The sequence below is a fragment of the Centruroides vittatus genome, unplaced genomic scaffold, assembly GCF_030686945.1.
Source record: "Centruroides vittatus isolate TY-2023 unplaced genomic scaffold, ASM3068694v2 contig_1057, whole genome shotgun sequence".
Classification (NCBI taxonomy): Eukaryota; Metazoa; Arthropoda; class Arachnida; order Scorpiones; family Buthidae; genus Centruroides; species Centruroides vittatus.
The window spans coordinates 710,909-736,438 of NW_027120684.1; the positions used below are offsets into that span (position 1 = coordinate 710,909).

The following is a 25,530-nucleotide window of genomic DNA, read 5'->3' on the forward strand; positions in this document are numbered from 1 at the left end:
TATTTTAACATAATTCTATCATCAGTAATATTATACAACTAATTTTAACAAAGATAATCCTAATGCAATGTATATATGCATTGCATTCTTTTACATAAATCTGATTATTGTTTTAAGGGTTAAAATTATTTTATCTAATATCACTTTTTTAAAATAGGAAAAAACTCTCAGACTTCATAAGAAATGAGAAAATTTTATTTTTAAAAATTATAAATAAGATATATTTTTCATATTTATATACACTAATAGAAATTCTGAAGTAAAAGTTGTTCATCTTAATTTTTTGAATAACAAAACATTGTAATTTAAAAAATACCGAGTGATTATAAAGTCTCAATCTACTTTTGTGAAAATGGTAACAAAATCATTTGTATGCAGGTCATGTGAAACATGATGATTCAAGAAGAGAAGAATCACTATTGTTTGCACATGTTTAGTGGATTAATGTACACAGAAGTATGGACAAATTTCACCCAGAAATTTATGAAGTCTGCTCCTACCAGGGCCAATATCAGAGACTGTTGATTACCAAATTCATGTGAATGTGTAATGTATATGATGCACAACATTCTGGGAAACCTGCCATACTGAATGAAATGATTTAACTGCAATAATACAAAGTCTACATCATCAACCAGAAGACAGCCAGGTAGGTGTTCACTGTGTCATAAATGACAATGTGAAAGATTCTTCATTACAAACTCATAAAACATGCATAACATGTCCAAGTATTACATAAACTGGAGGAGGAGGAGAGATCTATACCACCCACCAAGCAATATCTTAAGATCTCTTGAAGGCTATCAAACAGGAGGATTTGATAGTATTTTCATCTATGTTAATCTACTCAAACATGTACAAACCACAAAAATTCTCTTTTCTTGGGTCAGTGCACTTCACATGACTTGCAAACAAATGATTTTGTTATCATTTTCACAAAAATGTATTGAGACTTTATAATTACCCTGTATATAGTATAATAATAAATAGTTGTCTCACCTGTTTTTCCATTTTAGAAACTAACGTTAAATATTCTTTTGAACTAATATTGGAATATACATCATGAAAATCTTCATTCAAAATTGTTAATTCTCCAATCACAACTTTTGGCACTTGAAAAAATTTTATTTAATTGATATTTCATAGTAATTTTAAGGAAATGATTATTGTATAATGATAAAAATAATTTTTATACGAATTATTTACCATTCTGAAGTGAAGGAACTTCAGGGTTGTTGACTACCTCTGGCAAATTGTCTGATGGCAATTTACTAGATTTAATCATTCCTGACATGGAAGCACTGTCAGGAAGAGAAGAACCTGTTGATATGGCAGATGGCTGGCTATCTTTGTGTACAAAAACACCTACTGAAAGTAAAAATTGTAATTAATTTGATATTTATTCATTTGAATTTAATTGATATATAAAATGATTAAAGCCAAAAACTTTTTTTTATATGTATTAAAATATGAAATGTGTAATTTACTAATATTTAATTATAGCATAATGTGAATGGAATGATTCCAAACTTGTTATAACCATATTCTTTCCTTGTTTAATGGTTAAATGTCTGTCTATGTTAAAGATCATAATTAATATTCTATGGATAATGCAATTTATAATTAATTATTTTTCTAGTATAATTTTAAAATTTTACTTTGTTAACAACAACTTGTTTCAAAGAAGTAATGAAATTATATTCCTTTCCAACTCCAATAAGTTTTGATTTATAATCATTACATTTAATCAAAGATTTTTGCTAGTCAAATGTTGTGGTAAATATTGCTAATTAATGTTTAATAATGGCATTTTAAGATGAATAATTTTATCTATTTCTTAGCAAAGTAAAGCTGTAACTTTAAATTATCAACTGGATTTTTCATATATAGTTTAGGTAGAACATGTTGAATCCCACCCTCATTATTTTATTGATTTCATGTGGCCATTTCATAAGGAATGATTTCTGCTTTTATACTACTGAACAAAATTGTGTTGAAAGAAAAAAGCAGCAGCAAACGTTACAAAAATTACATTTACCCATAATAATGAAAATGATATATCTGAATGATAAAGCTTGAAATGACACTAGAACTTTCTAAACAATTAGTTAAATTAAAATAAAAAAAAATATTTCAAAATTTTTTTTGATTTTCTTTTATTTGGTAATTTTCTACATTAGAAAGCAACAGAAAATTGCATAAATTCATTTTAATTACCGCTTTAATACTTCAATATAAAATAATAAATCAATAACATAAACAAAAAACTTTCCTGTTATAAAATATTCTATGTAAACTGTATACAGTTTCTTGTTTCTTTGTCAGTAATAAAATAAATCATTGAATTAATTAAATTATAAAATATTTGTCTTCTATATTATTACTGTACACACAAATAGATTATATTCAATTTATAAAACTCTTACGGAATATTCTTATAAATAAAACAAACACAATTTATATGATTTGCAAATTTTTTAAAATATTTAAAATGCTTTACAGACAAAAATTTCAAAGTTGAATGACACTGAATCCACAATATCTAGTTGTTGGTAGCCATTTCATTATTCCATTGAATCTTCAACTTTGATACCTTATTTAAGACAAACATTTCAAACTTGAACACAGAAAAAGGCATCCTAAATTCTCTTACTAATATGAAAAATTAAGGCTCAAATTTAATTTTTTCATGAAGTATTCAAGTTTAGCTTCATTTTCCATTATTCATTCATGTTAGTCATATCCAGTGGGGCACCTAGAGGGAGGCTACGGGGCCCTTGCACCCCTCCAAAGAAAGAGGGGAAAAAACACTAGAAAATTTTCAAAAAATCCTTTCCTAATTAGAATTCTTTTTTTTTCTTTATATTGTGTGATGTCTTCTATTTCTATACTATTTATGAATTAGCAGTCATATAAGGTGAGAATTTTATTGAATAGCATTAAAAATTTTTTAAGCAGTTCAACTTTGCTCCCCAAGATTAAATCCTGAGTGTGCCACTGGTCATATCTACTGTGGATTCAGTACAAGAAAGTATCAGGCCAATTTATAATGGTCAATATTGAAACAGTTCATTATAAACAATTGCTAAATTACTTAATTTAATCTAGTCTACAGATTCAAATAATGAATGTTTCAGAAAGATCTTTAGCACTTCCATCATTAGATGGTTCAACATCATTATATCATTTGGCCTCATATTTCACTATCTATTTTCCTTGTCATCACTACAAGTTGAGTCGATTATTATTAGGATAGCAGTATCAATAATGATTATCTTCATATTCTTCACTTTCTTTCCTCATGATAGAAGCTTTTTAGCAAATTTTATACATTTTATAGACATTAAAATTCAATAAATAAATATAAAATTTAATATGCTTTATTGAATTTTTTATATTTTTATGCATAAATGTGATACAATCAATACAGTGTAACAGAATTGAATTCTATACATGTAGTGAATTATTATTTTGAAAACTTCCCAGTCATGAAAACTCGAAAATTATTATTTTGTTTTCATACATCATATTTTACAAAATATCCAAATTATGGAATGATATAATACATAATGAATATATAATTGGATAAATAATAGATGATGTTATTAATTACAGCAACATATAGCTTTTTCTAATTAAAATCATATGTTCTTACATTTAAAATGATAATTTTGTCTTCTGTTTATAAAAGTTTTTGAATTTTTGAGAAGCTCTTATTGGACTGGGAGAATAATGAATGTACTTTTACAAATTGCTTAGTCTCCAAAACAGCTATTTAACAAGAATTATACAATATGAAATAAACAAATTAATATAAAATCATAAATAGGTGCTGCTGACAAAATTTTATTTTCTAAATATGATTGGCAACAATATTATTTTGATCTTAAGATTTCAAAATTTGTGATATTTATTAAAGCTTCAGTTTATCATATTTTCATATTACATAAACTGATTACATTACATAAGTTTTATTATCTTTGTTTATATACATATATTTTCTTTTTGGAAAAATATTTAAATGAATTATTTTTATTGTTCTCATATAAAAGTGTATGCCTTTTCATAGTTAATTTTTTTTGGATCAATTTTGTTACAATATGAGCATCTGTACAGCAGCAACTGTAATCTGGCAATAGTATTCAATAACAAATATCAAATTTATTATTATCAATGTATATTCATTACTAAATAGTAGCCAGTTCTGTAATACCGTATTGTGAATAAAGTATACCCTCACTTTACTATATTCTTTCTTATGACTGATATAAATCTTCTGTCATCACTGTACAAAATGATGATAGAAGATTCCAATGTGCTTTTGTACAGTATTTTTCAGAGAAGTAACTTTAATTTATAATACTGAAGCTCAATTAATCACAGCAAATAATTAGGTCAAAAAAGCCAGAGTCTATAATAATTTTGTACATAATTATATACTACGCAAGCCCAATCTGTAGTCTAGATTATATTTATAAACTAGAGTATTTTCATGTTTACTATCTACACAAATTATTTCATCTAGAAAGAACTGTTCCAGGCTTCGCTCTGTGGCATGAAGTAAATCGTATTTGGTTCTTCCTTTTCTTATTGAAACGTATAATTAAATTCTACTATAAACTTAAATTTAAAAATGATAATACCATAACTTATCTACATCAAGAAAATATTAACCAGAGTAAAAATCAACAATTTAAACAATTATGGCAATACAAATTAACAAAAATCTTAAATACATTTTGTGTATCGGAGCTATTATCTAAAGACAATATTCAAGACTGGAAATTTGGATATACACTTTTAATAAATTCTGCAATATCTCAAGCAATAAATAGAGACCAAATTTCATTAAACCAAAGCACCTATCATCCATGGTATACCGATTTGTTACAATTTCCGTCCTCCCAACCCTATATGTCGCAATCAATCAATTTAAATGTGAAACAATTAATAATCCAACTTCATCTAAATAAATATACTCTTTTTGTCAACAATATCTACATTGACTTTGCAAATGCCCACTGCTTCTTATGTAATTCTGCAGACTTTTCACCATATCGTTTAATTTATAACTGTCAAGAACTTACTAGATTGCGTGATCAATATAGAATAGTTCAAATATGTAATTGTAATTCATCACTTGATTTAAGAATAAGTCTAAATAATCTCAATAAAAAGAACTTATACAAAATATATAACTACTTTGTTAAAATTTCTGAAAAATTTCATTACAATTAATCAATATATATAAACGTTTCCTTACCTTTATTCTTTGTATAACAATTTTGGTAGTTTTTGTATATGCTATTATTGTTGGAACAGATGAATTACTATGTACGAATATATACTGTTGATACCTATAGCTATTATACTTTATATCCATACCTCTGTATATTAAATTTGTATATTTGTAATCTCCCTTAACCATTTGTATTACCCCCACAACAGAGAAAATATTCTCTTTTTGTAAATACCATTTTGTAAGAATTACTAAGTTATTTATAATAAATGATGACGATAATTTTGTACATAATATTATTTAAAAGTTATATAAGCAACTGTATTAGAAAGGGGGAAATTATGATTTGACTGATTAATTAGCAATCAAATTGTATTTTTCCATCCTTTACAGAGAAACTGCTGCAAATAATTTAAAAAAAAAAAACAAATTTGTTATTTTTGACACAAAATAGCAGAAGATTTAAATTTAAAATCAATTTTATTCATAATTCAAAAAATTTTCTCAGCTAAAAAAAATCACTAAAAATTAAATTTAAAAAAATATTTAGATAAATTAACATAAAAATATATGCTTGATAATTGTTACTTTCATCAATACTACTTAACTACTTGAAATATTACCAAATAATAGTTTCAAATCCATGTTTCCTTTAACTTATTATTTTGAAGAATGTTTTATTTCCAAGGGCATTTCTTTGTTGGAAATAATTTTGGAAATAATTTTTATAGATTTTGAAATTGCGATTAAGATAATTTTGTATTTATTTTAAGAATTATTGCATCATAAGATTATATTCTATTCTTACAATTTGTTAATTATAATAGAATTGAAAAATTCAAAATTTTTCACTTAATTTTATAATTTTACTTATAAGTAATGAGTAGGAATCATGTTTGTGTTGCAAAGTAAACAAAATTAAAATGTTCTTCATTATATATATTATAACAATTATTAAATCTACAGCAGTAAAAATATAGTATATAAATAATTTAAAGTTATAATTTTATTGTTAATTATAAATGTATATTCAGTTTTCAACATATTTAAGTTAAAAAGTGTAGTTTATTCTTCTATTCATTTCTTTATCTTCATATGTAATACTTAATTAGATAAAACTATATTTTATTTTATTATTTTTGCTAACAAACTTTTTATGTACGTCTAATTTTTTATTTTATTTATTTCTTTTTATTTTATTAAATTATCTACAATTTCTTAAATTTATCTATTATTTTATTGAAATTAATAAGAGGAAGTTTAAGAAAGGAAAATTATTTTTAAAAATATATAAATTGATCATTTATTAACTAACTTAATTTTATGAAACTATTTCAAAGTAGAAACACTAACAAAGAATTTTAAAATTCACATATAGAAGAAACACAAAGATCTTCACAATTGCCCTTCTAACACCTTCGTATTTCTTCTACAGGTGAATTTTATATAATTTTATCTTTCAGGTTTATTTTAATAAAGAATTTTAATTATTATAGGAATAAATCATTTTATTTTAAACAATAGAAAATTGTAAAAAACAAAATTAGAAGGAAAGGAACTATTCGTGTCTTATTTTAAAATTAAGCAACTTTGATTTTTATATTGAAATTATATTTATTTCCTTATATTTATCTAAAATCTAAATATTTATAAAAAATAAAAAAATACCAGTATATTAAGAAAGTTTGACGTGCATAGACGTCCAAACCCGAGATAACTCGGGCAAAATTTTATAGCTTTACAAAAAAACGGTACTTTGGGACCCGGAAAAAAATTTTTTGATCTTTGGAATGTTTTCTAAGTCTCCAAATTTTTTGAAAAATTTTTACCCGCGCGAAAAAATTTTATTGCGATTTTAATTAACCTTTAATGACCGTAATTAACGCTTAATTGTTTTTTTATGGGATTTTTTTCTGGAACTTCATTCATCCTTCTAAACTTCTAGTGCGTCGATTTTACTTCGGTAAAGTTATTTAAAGCTATTTTCTGATGTCAAAAACAACATCCAATAGTTTTTTAATTTTTTTAATTAATAGATTTTTTTATAATTACGTTTAATTAAGTCGGGGGGGTCGGAAATATCAATTAAAATCGTAATTAAAAAAAAATATTTAGAAATATACCACCATCTAGTATTCACCCTACTTTTTACCCTTCTCCTCCCGAGAGTTTCATGAGAATGTCCCGCGAAAGACGACACCAGCTGTTCTCAAGGTCATCCAGCTGTGTAAACAATGACTCATCAGTGTCAGATTTCGCGGATAGGCGAGAAAAAGGAAATTGTACTTTAGAAAATTGTAAAAAACAAAATTAGAAGGAAAGGAACTATTCGTGTCTTATTTTAAAATTAAGCAACTTTGATTTTTATATTGAAATTATATTTATTTCCTTATATTTATCTAAAATCTAAATATTTATAAAAAATAAAAAAATACCAGTATATTAAGAAAGTTTTATTTATATTTGATAATAAAACAGAAAGAAATGGAAAAAAACAAAAATTTGCATTATATTAAGAGTATTAAATTTACAATTTTATGATTTTACAGAAAAAATTTTACTTAAAATTAAAGTTAAGGAAAATCCTAAGTATATTCATCGTGGAAAATAAACTGAATAAAATTTCCAACTCTAAATACCTCTTAGATAATATAGCAGGGGTGGGCAAAGCAAGAGTTCAGTGGGAGCCGAAATGTAGGTTTTGCAAAATGCATGGGAGCCGCAGTTCTGTACTGTCGTGGCGGATAGTATGGTAAGGCGCGCGATTTTATTATATAATATAAATATAATATAAAACAAATATTGAATTTTTTAATAAACATATTTTCACAAAATTATAAAAATAAAATTGTAAAAATAATAATAAAGAACAGAAATTAACACTTTTAGCAAGAGCCGCTTGTAACTCAAAAAGAGCCGCATGCAGCTCTTGGAGCTGCATTTGTCCATGTCTGTAATATAGTATTACAATTAAATATATAGAAAATAGCAACTCAATGTTATAATTACATATAAAATTTCTAATCATAAATTCTGCTTCTGTGATTATAAAAAAAAATCATCATAACTAACAATATTTATAAGTACATTTAGTTTATCAAATGTTTTCAATTAAATTTTATGACCAGTAATTTTTAATTATATAAATGTAATACAATATTACAATTGTTGTAGATTCAAGAGGTTATTCTAGAGGATTCTGATTCAAGTCCAACCTTCCAGATAATTTTTTTGAAATTATTATTATTTACATCATATAATAATCACTGTAGTGTTATATAATAAATAACATATGAATGCATAATATAAATAATGTACCTAAATCACATTATTTATATTAACAAATTTCAATAAAATTAATTTTTAAAAATTGAAAATGCCTTAATTTATAAGTGTATATGCTTTACATATTTATATAAAATATCAAAAGTTTAATTTTTATTCGGTTTGTGATAATTCACTTCATAAATTTGTTTTTAAAAATTATTGTTATTTAATTCAATGACTAGATGATAATATATAATTTAAAATATTTGCAATTTATATGATTGATTAAATTGATTTTTACCATATTTATTGGTTTATATTTATTACTAGTGTTGCAACGAATAGTATATTCGGCCTCAGGCCGAATACGAATATTCGGACAGGAGCGTGGCCGAATAGTCGAATATTCGGCCAAACTATTCGGCTTGATTAACGTACGTACGAAAATTGGCGCGCAAACCGCATTATGGCAAAGATCCTGCTCTCTGTTGGCCCGCTGTCACTACGCTTCGCCAATCGCGTTAATTCTTGACAGTTGTAGCGGACAGACAAGAGCGTCCTGGCAGTATGTGATAAATGATGATATCAAATGTGGATAACAATGAAATGGCCTACACGTGTAAATAACGGAAAAAGAACAGAGAAGGACCGCGAAGTGAAAATGTGAAAATAAATATGAAATTGAGTTGATAACATAATCGAATAAGTCGAGGCAGTTTATTGGCGCGAAATTCGCGGTCGTCAATGCCAAATAATTGTTCTCTTAGACTTCGGAAAGCTAAATGCTTATAACGAAAGTCACTTAGCGTGCACGGACGAAAGCCTGGGGCCGTTCGGGCTACCAAGCTGTCTGTGAAATCATAATTCTGACTTATACCGACGTCCTAACTGTCTCTTTTCTCCGTTATCACCAGGCTACGAGTCGCGTAATTGTAAAATGGGAAATCTGCGACGGAAAAGTGACGAATCGAAAGTATCGTGCGCGCACATTATGACGTATGCATAGGCATACGTGGAGTAGAGCGATAGAGGAAAGAGAAAGGGAAGAGCAAAGACGAACGCTTAAAAAGGATAGGCAAGGTCAGACCCTCAGATGTGCGACCATTCTCGAACGAATAGGTGTGTACGTGTGCTGATCTTTGTAATTATAAATTGTAAATACATGTGACTAATATTATTTTGTTTTTTATTTTGTGCAGGTTGTAAGTTATAAAAAAATATAAACAAACAACATTAATCCGATAACATTAAATTTAAATACCAAAATGATTAATTTACTGTGTTTTTATTTCTTACTTCTGTTTTTAGGTATTCGGTATTCGGCCGAATAGCGAAAAATAGGTCGAATACCGAATAGTAACCGAATATTCGTTGCATCATTATTTATTACTTAAAATATGAGTAAGGAAAAGTCTAATAATCCTGGATTTTTTTTTTTAATAGCTAGATTGTTTAGCATCCAGAATACATGCTTCATAGTGTTGATTTATATAAAAAAAATTAAGCGTGAAAAAGTTCTTAAGTGCGCAATTTATTAGACTAGACTAAAAATAGGAAAATCTGTATTTATCTCTTAATAATTTCAATAGAAGAGAGTGAGTTATTCTTTCTCTTCTATTGGTTATAATTTTTTGAATTTTCTTTTTAAAATCTCTTCAAGAAGAGATTAATACTGTGTTAAGAGGATAGTAAACATTGTTTTAAAAAAATGAAAGTTTTAATATGAAACTGTATTTTACCATTAATTTTTTAATTAATTACATTTTTCTTTAAAGTAAATACATGTATCCTAAATAACGAAATTAATCAATAAAGAAGTTGTCCATCTGTAATTGAAGAGACTAAACTTTCCGAGTTACTGTATCCATTTACGAAAAAAATTTCAGTTAGCTTGTTTTATATCTTTTCGCAAATATAAATGGCAACACAAACAAGATTTTTTTTTTTCTATCGAACAGACCCGAGAATTTTAGACATTTTTAAAAATTTGAAATAGTATCTACTGTATATCAACAGTTTAAAATTATCTGTTTCATCTTCGATTTATCCTGTTCGGAATTGTAGGACAGTCGTCTTAACTTTTTACAAGGATAATAAATCTACATAAAATATACTATAATCAGTAAATTCCATTTGCTATGATTGATGTCGTCACAAATAATGATCCACGGAGAAATACACGTCATGTATTTTATCAGTAGTCTTGTAGAAATATACGAATATTTAACAATAAAAGTAATTTAACGTAATTTAGTGATAATCTATCAAACAGCTATCAAATTTTGCCGAGATTTATTAAAATCGTGCCAAAAACCATCTGTTGACGGAATGTATGTCAAAGCATCATTTTTGTCGATCATCAAATTTTATATCCCGGTCATACAACATAATTTACATACTTGGTTCAAACTGGGGTTTCAACAACGATCCAGCAAGTTTTACGTTTTATAACGGCGCTATAATGAATTACAGTCTTTTAAAAGGTTATAGAGGATTAAAATAAAAATTCGAAAATTCAAACGAAGAAATTAGCATTTCAAATTATTTAAATTATCTCTAACCTAATGGACACTACCCTTCTTTGACCTAGTGATTGAGCCAGATTCCCAGTTTTAATGTTGTTATTCGAGACACTATTCAAATACAGGAATACAAATGTGCTGTTTTGTCTGTGCTAGATCTTACATTCTTGATTACGTTTTGCTTTAAAGATCACTCGTGTGAGACCTAAGAAATTTTACACACAAATAGCGGATGTCCTTTTGAATAGCGTATAAAGTGAAACAAGATGAATACAGTATTAATTATAATATAAATTTGTACAGTACTTTCTGTATATGTCAGACTATAAGACGTTTGACACTTGGCTGGATTCTTAATACTTAAAGCAATTTAATCTAGAATTTGTTTTGCTTTTCTGTATTTTTTCGTAATAAATTATCTCAAAATGTAAAGGATACACCATCTTTATTTTTAAAGTATAAGATTGCTTATTATAAGGTGATGCCTGGTGCTCAATTTACACAAGGGCAAATTTCAATGTAGTTAAAATGAAATGATGGAAAAAAAAGAATTAAAAATAAAAATTATAGAATATTGAAACGGTTGTTAATTAAAAATATTTATCATAAAATTATTTTGTAATTTAATAATAGTTGAACTATGAAAGTACATAATTATATAATGCAGAATGTTAATTGAATAGAAAGTACAGGAAATATCTTAATATTAATTTTTATGTTATTTAAATTGAATAAAAAGGCAATGTTTCTTATATATAATGAAAAATATATTTTTGTGTATGCCTTTTTGCCTGAAATTTAAAACATTTTTTTTAATTTTTAATAATAATTTTTTAGTAAGTTATATTTGAGACAAATTTATAGAAGAGTTTCGTAGACAAATATCTCTGGATCTTTGATGAGAATTTTCATAGATCTATGTTAACATACAAAAATGAAAGAAAAATTAGAATTGTAACTATTAAACTAGAATATTTTTTTTAATTATTATTCAAATAACTCGTGATGTCAGAATAATCATAATTAATTAATCACGCTCAGAATTAGAGTAATAATATAATACAGCAGCGAAAGCTATATTAATAATAATTATAAGATTCAGACGTGGTCTGTTTTCACTATCTGTTAAACATGCCGAAACTCCGGTTTTTACAGAACAATTCGCTATGCTATACAAAGAGTAATAATGAGATCGATGAGGCGAAACGATGATGATAAATACGATAATGTTACAAATTTAACATATTTCATAATCAGGTAAGTTTAGTATTAAAAAAAAAAAGCCTACAAAATATGTTAGATAACGCATATTGATGATTAAAATTACAAGGAAATTTACAATTAAAAAAACATACGTAAAAAACTTTTAGAGTCGGCGCATATATTAATTTAAAACATGTTTTTCCTAGAAATCTCGTCATGAAATTTCTTAAAATTAAGGTTATTGCCATTTGTTTCAAAATATTACGTAAACAGATTCGCTTAATATACAGAAATAAACGAAAAAAAAAATTAGAAATCTAAAAAGATGTGAAGATGCCTTACTACAGCATCAAATTGTGATTTGTTTTAAAAACTTTTACTTGATTTAAGTTAAAAACCTCGTCTACCTAATGATACGATTTCAAAATTTACCTTTATAAACAGAATTATTAAAAGGATTTCGTACTGGTAGACATTTTGTACGGATTCTTTGTAAATAAATAAATAATTTATTTGCTTATCGCAATTACAATAGGAAATGTCATGCATAAGATGTAAGATTTTCTCCCTCGTTTAACAATTGAACCCGATAAAAATTCTGGTTTCCAGAATTATTTGTTCATTGAAAAAGACTATGCAGATAAAATCTGTATCTACTTTATAGGCCTACACCGTTAATAATATATTAATAACAAACTAGTAAAATAGTCTACAAGTACTGTATATACAAGTTTATGTCAGAATAATGTATAAAGTATTTGTAAAACTTCGGATTTATAAATCGAACTACGATCCTTTCTTTTTCTATAATTTTTTTTAAAATAAACAATATAAACATCTATAGAATTATTTTGTTGATTTGAAATTTAAACGTAATAGTTTCAAATAAAAATGATTTTAAGACTTAATATATTATACGTTTAAAATGACGTACAGTACATTAAACTGCAGTATGAACGATGTGAAAGAATATATTAATAGAAGCATCATATATTTAACCTATAAGTTTACGGCCAGCCACACAATTGGCTCCTTAGATTCGAATTTTACATCAATAAGAAGAATGGATCTGATTCAAACCTCAGTTTTCGAGAAAACGCTCATTATAGTTTCATGATGTCACTTCCAGAAATTTCGTTTTCCACCGACCGAGCAATAAAGAGTTTCTTGTAATCATGAGTAATCCGATTGTATGAATTTTCATAGGTAATTTGGGTGGAACTGCATACTCCATTCTCGCATACAATACTTGATCCATTGTGGATTAGGCATGTCTGCGATAGGAAAATCGCGGCAAGTAATTGTACTGTACAGTACGTTGAATTGGATTTGAATTTGGCTTCAAACGTTTTGAAACGCATCACATATAGCAAAATTATAATATTTAATTTTAAATTTATTTAAGCAGTTAAGGGATAATAAAACATTCGTAGCATTTAGCTATCATTTCAAAACTTCGGGAACTAAAATCGTAAAACTTGAAGCATATTTTATCGAGGAGTAATGCTTAGGCCTACATCTAAATCCTTTTAGTAAGCCTAGCCGAACCCATCATGGCTACGGATTAAAATTAAAAATATATATATAGAAGTGCCCACAAAGCAGAAAAAGACAAATGTGAAAAGAGGGAATTATTGAAATAACGACAAGTGAAAATCATGCGATTGATTGGAGAAAGAATAACCAATTATAACGTAATTCACATCTCCAACAATGCAATGCGTGTCAGTTGTCTTCGCACTCAACTAATCATCGACAATGATAACGACCATTTTGCTATTTCTTCTTTTTAAATTTAATTTGATTAAAAGCTGGCTCTGTCTTACCTGTCTAAAAAAAACAGTATGGCAATTACTGATGTCTGTCCCAATTAGATACTAATTGATCAGATATAAACTGACGCTTAATTTTGTATACAAAGAAAATATTTTAAAATACATTTAATTATAATATATTTGCTTATATTCAAGAGAAACAAGAATAAATAAAAATCCTATTTGTATGATTTTATTTATTTTATAACACAAAGATTTTAATGACACTGATTGAAAGTGCTACGTGTTCTTTCAACTTTCGATGTGATTGATAAATCAATCATATGGAAAGATCCACTGAATCATTTGCTGTATGATTGATTTATCAATTACATAGAAGATGGTTCAGTGAATCTTTCAATTCAAAGTTATAATTAAATTTTTTAATGTATTATTGAATTTGTATGAATCCTTCAATATCTGTTATTCTAATTATACATATTCTAAAAATAATAAAATCCGTTGAATGAATAAAATGATTTCTGATTGAGTATTATTGTAAAATGAAATAATACGATCAATGTAATTTGCATTCGTAGAATACCCATAATTTATATGCAAATTATTAAATTGAAACGTCTTTTTGAATAATAAAAAAATATAAAAACAAGTTTATCAAATGATTAAAATATAAAATTTAAACTAGTAGGTCTAATCCATCTCGTTGAAACAATTAATATTGGAATTTCTATATATATTTATAGAAAACTCACAATCTTAAATGTTTTTCTTTATGTAAATTCAGTTTTTCTAGTAGTTAAAAAGTTTTATTAAAATTCTTACGGTAAATAATAAATTATAATTATTATATGAAGAAGTAAAACTGCAGATAACACAAAAATATAATTTTTTTAAAAATATATTGATTTTTCTATAACGACAATAAATTAGTATTTGCAGAAAATACAATATAGAAAACTAAAATAGCGTGTTAAAATCTTAAAATATTTCATTCCTCCACGATTTGAGACAGTTTTGCAACGGTGAAATTGGCGCAGTTTGGCATTTGGGTTTTTATGTCAAGGGTGGTTGACCATATTGCATAAGAAAGTGTCTCGAACGGTTTAAAGAATGCAATCACCGAAAGTGACTCAGTAGACGAAGAAAACCGTGAAAGTTTCGAAATCCTCGAACGGATATTATAACACTAAAATCAACAGAATTATATACGTTAAAATTCAAGCCCTATAAAATCTATTTATTAATAATATGGATGAAATTATCAGTAGCAGTTAGCAAGCAAACTGAAAATATGTTCTTATATTTAATTTATCTACATTAGACACGCTTGTATTAGCAATAAGAAAGAATTTCGATACAATTCAAATTGTAAAGTTATTTAAATTACGAATTATTGGGAAAGTTAACGCAATAACAAATCATATTTAAAAGTTGTTCTATATATTGTTCAGTATAATATACACTCTTTACATACAGACATTTACATACATTACTTAATACAGAGCATAACATACAGAAAATTACGGTAAATTCCGGAGATCCATAAAGAAATTACAAACGTGTCTCCAAGATCGGTTAGAATTTCCTTATAGATCTACAAATGTGTACTTTTTTTAAAAGAAATAAAGTAATATTGCGGTTTCAATACGTTCCATCATTAATATTCCATTGAAAACGAATTTATCACTACTTTATTTACATTTTAAAAATGAAGGGAACACGTTTGCCCGAGGACAAATCTAACCGCGCCCTTAAAGATAAATTCTGGAGAAAGTTACAAATTTAATCATTTTTAATTTACATATTTACTTATTTTAAGAAACGTGGATTTAAAAATATACGCAATATATTATAAAAATGATATTTTTTCAATGATTCTCCCGCAGGAAACTGCCAATCTAAACCTAGGTTATTCAGAATTTGATAGTTATTCATTCTCATCACCATATTCTATTAAATAATAACTAGCTTAAAATTAATTATATTCGAATAAATTTAATATCAAAGAAAAGTTAATAATTATATTAATTGTCTTTTAAATTATTCTTAATAGGAATTAATACGACTACAAATTAAGATTTTACGCAATTAAAACTATGAATAATCTGCATACAGACAGAAGTAAATTGTTGGCTAGTCTATTGTCTTTTATTTAATCAACATTAACTTTATTTACTGAATAAAATCTTATAATTATCAATTCGTAGAAATTATAAAATAAACTTTGACACTAATTTACTAATATAAAAAAATATAATTTTGATTTATATATTAAAAATTCTAAGTAAAATACTAAATTTCCTTCCACCCCCCGAAAAAAAAAATTTCAATGAGTCATTTCCTAATTGATACACGTTTTTTTATATTTAATTTCTCAAAGAATACATTTAAAGCCATCGAATCGAAACATTGTTATTTAGTCAAATTAATTAAGCGTTTAATTTACACTTTTAATTGTTTAAACTTGTGTGTAAGTACGGTTTTAACTTCGTATGTGTATCGTACGCAGACTGTCCCATTTAGCTCATAGCAATAGCACGAAATGGGTGAGTTACAAACGTACTTCAGAAGTTTCACCTCAGCTCACACGAGATTCAGCCATCCCCAACAAATTTAATTTCCAGAAAATAGAGCGTACTGACGATAAACTTTTTACCATTCTCGATATTAATAGAAAATATTTACTTATCGTAATCGATTACGGATATTCAATAATTGAAATTTGTATCGTTTTATGATATTTGCTTATCGGAATAGCCTCATTTGATTTGCAATAATTATATTTATGCGACTTGTATAATACTCGTCCCAGTTCATCGACCTAAATATTTCTTTTAAGCATCGAACATTTTCGACGATAAGAAATCAATCGTTTCATTTTTCTTTTGATTCCGTTGTATTTATCTAACGAAAATATTTTAGGAATCGGTTTTATTTTCGATTGAATTTTCGTTCTATTTTTAGAAAGGAATGCTCTTTTTTTTTACTGTTACTAGTTTTTCTTGTTTGCTTTTTGTTCTTTAATTCTAACTCAAGCAATTTCTATTCTATAAAGAATTCTTATTTTACTATTTAAATTCCTTCATTCCTTGTTCATTTTTAGAAACTTGTGTCTACTTTAAATACTACCACCGTATAAAAATCCATTGCACGTATTTCATTTATATATATATATATATATCGTTTTGTTTCATAAATTTTTGAAATTTAAAATTTTTTGCTTGTTTTTGTGGATGTGATAAATTGTTTTTTTTAAGCTGGTTTAAATTTCTTACACTTGTTTATTTGCTTACGTCAAACTTTTTAAACTAGTTCAAACTAGTTCTAAATTCTATAGACATATTCATATATAACTAGAAAAACAGTTTAAAAAATTATTATATTAAATAAGAACTCAGATTTATCGAATATCTTTCAATTTTTCCTATTACTAAATTTTTATTTTGGACTTTTTCTTTCTGAAAATGACAAAAATTTTCAAATTTTATTGCAGATTTTTATATTTTTATAAAAAAAAAAAAGTTCCAACAGAAGATTATATTTAAAGCAAATTAAGCGCCTAATTTGGGGGATTCGAGCATAAGGAACTGTAAATAGAAGTAAGTATTGAATTCCATTTACAAATATTAAATGGAACATTAAAGGAGCGCCATATTAGTTAACGATTAAGGCGTGTATATATGTTAATTCGCCACTGATGAGTCAATATTTCAAATCTACCATTCGTCTTAATTAAAGATTAATTATATTTAAAATTAATACAGAGAAATTCATTAGAATAAAATTATAAATTTTATATTAAAATTTATCAAGTTAATTAACCTATTTTTATTGTCAGTTTAAATTTAATTACGCGAATATTTATTACTTTTCTTTGCAAAAAAAAGGTAATAATAATAAAATATTTTCTAGTTGATTAGGGTCATTTTTTTAAATAAAAATAATCGATAACTATATTTGGCCAAGTAACGAACGTAATATAGGCCTTTATACGCAAATTTAACATAAAAACAATGTAGTTTATACTATTATAAACGAAGGAGCAGCAATTCAAATAATGATACGTGCATATAATTTATAATAATTGTTTGTTGATATATTTACATAAATACTGTAAATAATATTTATATTAAGATAATTCTTGAAATGATAGAAATGGTTTCTATTATTTCGCTAATATTTTTATTTTCTAAGTGAAACAGGTTCCTTTAAATGTTATTAAAACTATATAGATCATAAATAATGTCCGTTTAGATCCATATAAAGTAATAAAATATAAATATTACTCTTATTTATTATATTTTTCAATCCTTATTAAGATATAGGCTATATTGAATAGACAGCATGTAATATAATACATGTTTGTATGCATACAAACATGTGTATAAATATATAATGTGCAGTAGTGGTCTCTAGATAACTATATAAAATGTTTCAAATTGCTTATAATTTTTACAAAGTAATATAAGTTTTCACTATATTCTTTTAATTCCATTGGAATGGCAATAAATAAATTATTAAAAAGTACAATTTTAAATCATTTATTTTAAATTCTTATAAGGAAGAAACCTTAATATTTTATATTACTCACAGTATTTCACAATATTTTCTTTACACAATTTTGTGTTAATAAACTTTCCTATTTATATCTGTAATAATTTACATTAATTTATACTTAAATAACCAATAATAGAGTAACATTGAATATATATAGCCTATATATATATTGTATATATTGTATACATTGTATATATATATACAATTATGTATGTATATATATATATATATATATATATATATACTGGTAGTTTTATTACTGATTTAACTTAAGACAGTAAATGAAAGATTCTGAAGGAAAATCACTTGCATCAAAAACAAAATTTTTTATGTTTAAAATTTATTTCCATTAATATCGGTCAAACAAAACTAGTTTTTTTTTAGTCATATTTAATGTAAAAAACATATAAATAATTCAAATGGGCAATGCAATCATCCTATAAACATTGAGTATTCAACTTATTTTACAGAAAAAATACCTTTACTTACTACACAGATGAAAAAATATATATTGTATATATATCTGAGCTTATATTTTTAACATGTACCAGTATAATAACCAATTGCATAATCTTTTATATCTTTTGAAGTAACTCAAATTGTTTAAGACAATGAAAATAAAAATAACAGAAAATTTTTCATTTTTAATTAAAACAAATATTTTAAATGTGAAAATATTATAAGCAAATTTTACTAAAAAAGTAAGTTTATTTAGTTAAACTATTTACAATTTCTTATTTTTAACTATAACCAACATTATTACAACATTTTTGTAATAATCTACATTAAATAAGTTTTAATAACTTGTTGGAAATGTTCTAGCAACTCATTTTTCTAAAGAAATGATAAATTTTTTCTCCTAACTTAAAATGTTTCCAGCATATTTTATGTTAAGTATTTTATAGAGTAACAAAATGAGCCATTACTTTTACTTTCTGGCATAAAACAGAATTAAAATAATTTTTCATTCCCTCCATACAGAGCTCTGTACACTATTTCTGTGTATAATTAGTATATAGGTGTATAATTTTTCATTTCTATTGTTAATAGAAATAATATTATATAGAAAAGTATATATTTTACGATGATAAAAATATAAACATTTTACATAATATCCATAAATAATTTTTATTGAATTTGTATATGATTAAAACTTAAAACAATGTATTTAATTTATATATATAATAATAATAATAATAATTTAATTATTTTTGGAAATAGTAAAGCTATCAAAACAATTAACCAAAGATTATATTTTTTAATTATTTAATTAGAAAAAAATCTTTTATTAAATTCACCGTATAAAGGTATGTGTAGTAAGAGCTAATTTTCCTTTACAATACTAATTTTATGGGTGTGCTGTGAAATATATATACAGTCCATAAAGTATGACTTACCGGCGGCCAGAATTCCTAGTAAAATTCCAGCAATGATCAGTAGAACAGTGCCACAAACGATCACGAGTTTCCAACCATTGCATGACGCTTCTTTTTCTTTGGTCAAGTATAATTTTTCTCCCCTGCGAAACAATTTAAAAGAAAAAAAAAAAAAACAGGTATAATAAAATAGACTGAGAATAATAAATTTTTCTTTTAATTCGTCGCTCCGAAGAACAAACATCAATAGGCAAAATCAAGAACTGGAACGAATTATCGGTTCCAAAGAACACTTTTAATCTTGAAAATAATATTCTGTTTTATTTTAATTCGATTACGAAACATAAAATAATAGCGAATTGCTTTTTTCCTTCCAGAGAAGGTTTAAACAATTTTTTTTTTAATGCTGACAATTTACCTATATATGTTGTAAAAAATAAAGAAAAATGGCGCATCCCAAATTGAAGTGTTTGAAATAGAAACATTATAACTTTTACTATTAATAGAGCTGAAGCATATACTGTATATATGTGTGTGTGTATACTGTACATATATAAACACATATATATTTTAACCCTTTCGTGAGGCGAAAAATGGGTGAAAATTGCTCGAAGCAAGATGACGTCAAGCTGAATAGGAATGAACGATAGGCAAGGGAATATAAAAACAAGTCTTTTAAATAGTAATATTATCCATAAATGGCAGTTGAAACTTGCTGCTGTAATCATGGACTCTCTGAATGTCGTATTAGTTGATCTTAGTATAATGAATCATAAAAAGTATATTTTGTGTTAAATATGGGAAATTATACTTTAAAAAACTGCGAATTTTTGTATATTAAAAAAGAAGTCTAATAATATAAAATATTAAAATAGAGCCACGCCAATATTTCAAAAAAATGTAAAAATTAGTGTCTTTAAACAGAAGAAATTCTTTGTGTAATTACAGTATAGGGTAATTAGTTAATTACAGTATTATATTAAGTAAAATTTAAATCGATTATTAAAAGTTTTACATATTTTTCACCGTGTTTGAACAGAATATATCTCTTACCTGAGAAGTTTCTTGTGAGTGTTTGCTGGCATGAAGTATTCTTCGAATGCTTTTCCCGTGCCATTGTTCTGCTGATTTAATTTTGCTGCCGAATGGCTGATTTCGTTATTGATCTCCTTTCCACCATTTTGAACACTGGTATCTAGATATTCCTTCTGAGCTTCTAATGCTTTCTCGCAATTATTGCTTATTATAGGAACAACGGTTGTACGTACTTCTTTCAATGGTATCTTTTCGGTGGCGGGATATCCTTTCGGATCGTGTGAATTTTTATTTTTTGATTTATCCTTATTGCAATTCATAAGTGTATCATCGGGAATCATAATTTCGGTTTCGCACGTATTCAGTACTTTACCTACTGGTCTGCCTAACAGAGCGGTGATGTAATGATGATTGGATGTATCGTTTTGGTACTTGTTCGAATTAGAATCATCGTTAAAGTTTGTGGCACTTTCATCGTTTTCAAATCCGTAATTAACAACCTCACCGCTGGATTCGTCGTTCTGTAACGGTATATTTAAATCTAAACTTAATCTAACTAATCGCTCCTTTTGATCCGACTCCTCCGAAACGTCGTTCTCTTCCTCCGATAGAGAAGGATTTCCAGAATTTTCTTTTGTTTCATAGTCTTCTGAATCGTTATCCTTTCTTTTAGACTCATTTTCCGAATTCTACAATAAAAAATAAATAAATAATAAACGTATAAAAACTTATATATCATTGTTACTGTTTTTGTTACAAACATCACATTCACATTTAGAACAGTCTTTATTATTTCTTTCCCTAAATTCCAGGAGAGTTGTCACGTATGATTAGAGACCTTGAACGACGTCAGGTTCAACAATTTATAAGTAATTACTCTCAAATTTCTAGCAAACACGTTATGAACTACTTCAGTGATTTAGTAAGAAAAATCTCTTAAAAATCTGCTAAGAAAATCTAGTTAAATTCTAACAAAACACCTGTGTTTTTCGGGAAAACGTCGTAACCGAAAAAATCTTAACTAATTTCGACACTACTTATTACAGAAATAATATTTTTAATACGTTTTATTGCTAAATATATTGTTTTAAATAGAGGTCGAAACGTGTCCTTTGATAATATTTTTCTCTATCATTGTCTAAACAAAGTAACCTTGCGCCTATAATAAATTTCTCAATCGTTAATATCAGAAGCCAGATTTTTATTCGTTATAGAAAACTTTCTCGTGTGGGGGGAAGGTTATTCCACGTATGCGTCATTTCCGGCGCGACAGTTTAATCCGCCCAACGCATGACGTAGCCTTTGACCACTATTAATTTTTTTAAACGCGACCCCTGACGGCGTGTCATTAAACTAAAAGCATCTATCAAGAACTGAATTAATACAGAAAACAGTCGGATAAAATTACAATAAAAAAAACCGAACAAAAGGCAGAAACCCAAAACTCTGCCTTAAAAGTTCGCAATGAGCAAAGTTCTCTCGCTCGTCTAATATTCTTTTTATTCGTCAAAATTGCACAAAACTTACTTAAACAAGGAAAATTGAAATAAGCATTGTTATCGGAAATTTTCCATAATAAAATTTTCTTTGACGTAACGCTTTTTCCTCCCTCTCCCTAACGATTTCCGTAAGAAAGAATATTTTCAAAAATAATATCCAAGAAAAATTTATTAAATATTTATTACTCTTACTCGAAAATCATTAGAAAATTGAGTAATTTTTATCCGCCATGTTTCCTTTTCTATCTTGTTTCTGTTCAAAGTCTTCCTGTCCCCATTTACAAATAATAAAATATATTTTTATTTATTTTTACGTATATATTCAAAAAATATGTCAATACCGTATATCGCTTACCGGTAATATACAAAATTTATTTTCACTTATCGCTAATTATCGCTTCGTGTGTATAAGGAATACGGAATTTTTCGTCTCGACCGTTCATCGCCTCAATAAAAATTTAAAACAAGAAAAGAAAGGATAACACAATCCACCCTTTCACAGAAAATTGTGCAATAATTACAGTTCTTAAAACGATTATTCTTTGATTTTGTTACCTGTTTCGAAGTAGGATAAAATAGTCCAAAATTCTAACTATTTTTATAATCGGCGGAATTAATGCAATTAAATATAATAAAAAAAACCCTTAAAAATTTTAGAAATTAAATTATTCATATATATATATATATATTTATATTTATAAACTAGTTTATTAAGAAACTTATTTATTTTTGTATTTTGAAATTAAGTCAATAACGAAATTTAGTTTATGTAGACTTAATTAATTATTTATTTTTTATCAATGTTCTTGGTTTTATTCATTTGCTATAATAATTATATCATTTTATTTCGGTTAAAATCATTCTATTTTAATTTAAATAATTAACTTTTTGTCTAATTAAACCATGATTATATAGCTTAAATTCTATACATTTATGCTAAAACATTTTAAATCAATATCTCTTAATCCAAACTTTATCTGTTTAAATGAAATAATATTAGTTCAGATCCTTCGTGGTAATATTATTTTTAATTCAAATCCATTAATAGTAAACCTATTTTAATTTTTAATCCTATTGTTCGCATTCATTTGTTAACATTTCGGTATATTTCGCAATGATTTATAACAAAAAACTTAATACACAGATAAAAAAAAATGCCGTTATTTTGAATCATATCCTTTAAAAAAAAATTTTTCCGTTCTATACCTGACATTCCAACATTCTTCGGTTGCAGATATATTTTACGTTGTTTAAATATTTCCGCTTACAACAACATTCTATACAAAACTATAACTCGATATTTTGATATAATATTCTATCATTAAAAGGAAATAGATAATAACTTTCGGTCTAAATAATTTCTGTTATGTCGCATACTTGAGATATATGTATTCTACAAATACGTTAACATTTAAATGATACTTTTTTACTTTTAACCTAATTCCATACCAATGGAAAAACTCGTACTTTAGGTCAGTTAGCGGATATAATTGAAAACTGTTTTCAGTAAGAAATTGCCATTATAATTCTTTGATATTGACTAAGATGCATATAAAATAGAATATATATATATATATATATATATATAGAATATCGGATGGGATAAACTATTTTTACAATCGGATATATAAATAAGAACAACAACAAACATATACACAAACACGAGCAGATATTTATACAGATATATAGAGTATGGTCCTATATAGACAGGAAACGTTTTGTAAAAATGAATGAAAAGACTCACACCTGTATACACAGAGAATAAAAGTTACATTCAGCAGCAACCGGCCTTTACTATGCTTTAATTTACTATTCAAAAAGATATTCGTAAAACTGAGAAAAACTTAGAGTATATACTGCCTACCGATAAGTTGTCACACCAGCCTGTCAACTCATACTCCTGAAGTATTTCTAGTTCAATAAAAACTGATGACGTATCTTAGCCTGCTTCTTTTAATTCTTAACTATTTAAAATTACCATTTGATCGACTAGTTAAGTTTTTATAACACTTTAAATGAATAATTTAAAGTGTACGATACGTACGATCCGTACGATAATAGAAAATAGAATATATTTATAACACATACATACATGTATGTATATAAGTATTACATCGTAAAAATATACATATATAAATATACATATTCGGAGAAAATTACAAACTTACTATATATACGGTTTGGTTCTCGAAAGACATCTTTGAAAGACCAGCCTCTTCTTCTGTAAATAAGTATCAATGGTTTGTCACTTTATCTTCATCATACGATTTAAATATCAACGTATATATTTTTACATACCACACTATTGTCGAGACAACTGACTAGGATAATACTTAAATTAACAGTCGATATACAACACATCGTCGGATCTTAAGAGTTGGCATAACATACATCAGATTTAAAAGTCGTCGCAACTGTTGGTAAATGTGTTTTCTCGATTATTTCGTACTGTATATTCGTCTGGGATAAATCTTTGTCCTTTATCTGGGTTTCTCAGTCAATGTTGGCATTGAAGGTGCCACTGCTTGTAACTTGTTAACCGTCAACGAAACCTGTACCTATCCTGTCTGGTGTGCGCTGCTAAAACCTGACTGGAAAACAGGTCGCTGAAACGTCTTGCCGTTCTGTGATTTGTTAACGATTCTCGACGGAGGAAGGTGCTTGTATAGGAGAAAAGAACGTTAAAAAAAAAGAAACAAATTGAGAGAGAGAAAAATTTCCACCTCACCTCTAGCTACCTGATACTTGGTCTCAAGTACAAAGAGCATTTCTCAGAAAAATCCAAGTTCAGCCGTTTTAACGTTGCTAAAAGAGTAATGCATTTTCTTCTCCGTCTGTTTAAACTCTATACAAATTTATTTTTCTTATTTTCTTTTAGAAAAGGAAAGTTTTACCTACGACAAGCTTGTAATTTTATATGTCGGAAAATATATAAACGTGGAAAAACCTGGTTAATTATCTAGCTCGAATTTTCCATTCTATTTTTCTATGCGCTATTTTAATGTCCGGATCAAGAGGAAGGAAGGAAGAAAAAAATAGCGTATTTGAAATGCAAAT

General features: G+C 26.4%; 2 protein-coding genes across 5 annotated transcripts in view; both read right to left on the bottom strand.

The window, feature by feature from the left end:
- The window catches only part of LOC136972185 (uncharacterized), a 56,120-nt gene extending 30,976 nt beyond the window's left edge, over positions 1-25,144 (bottom strand). Inside the window, exons 1-6 of one of the 3 annotated variants that reach the window (XM_067266752.1) lie at positions 24,772-25,144; positions 24,642-24,694; positions 20,993-21,663; positions 19,961-20,082; positions 1,207-1,365; positions 1,000-1,112 (exon numbers count right to left, since the gene is read on the bottom strand). In XM_067266752.1, the coding sequence (XP_067122853.1) occupies positions 1,000-1,112; positions 1,207-1,365; positions 19,961-20,082; positions 20,993-21,663; positions 24,642-24,671 (1,095 nt within the window). In that variant the 5' untranslated portion in view covers positions 24,672-24,694; positions 24,772-25,144. Of the gene's footprint in view, positions 1-999; positions 1,113-1,206; positions 1,369-19,960; positions 20,083-20,168; positions 20,265-20,992; positions 21,664-24,641; positions 24,695-24,771 lie in introns of those variants that run through there. The other 2 variants (XM_067266746.1, XM_067266758.1) reach the window with 2 other exon arrangements.
- Positions 1-25,530, bottom strand: part of LOC136972479 (THAP domain-containing protein 1-like) — a 306,926-nt gene that overhangs the window by 162,224 nt on the left and 119,172 nt on the right. The window lies entirely within an intron of this gene.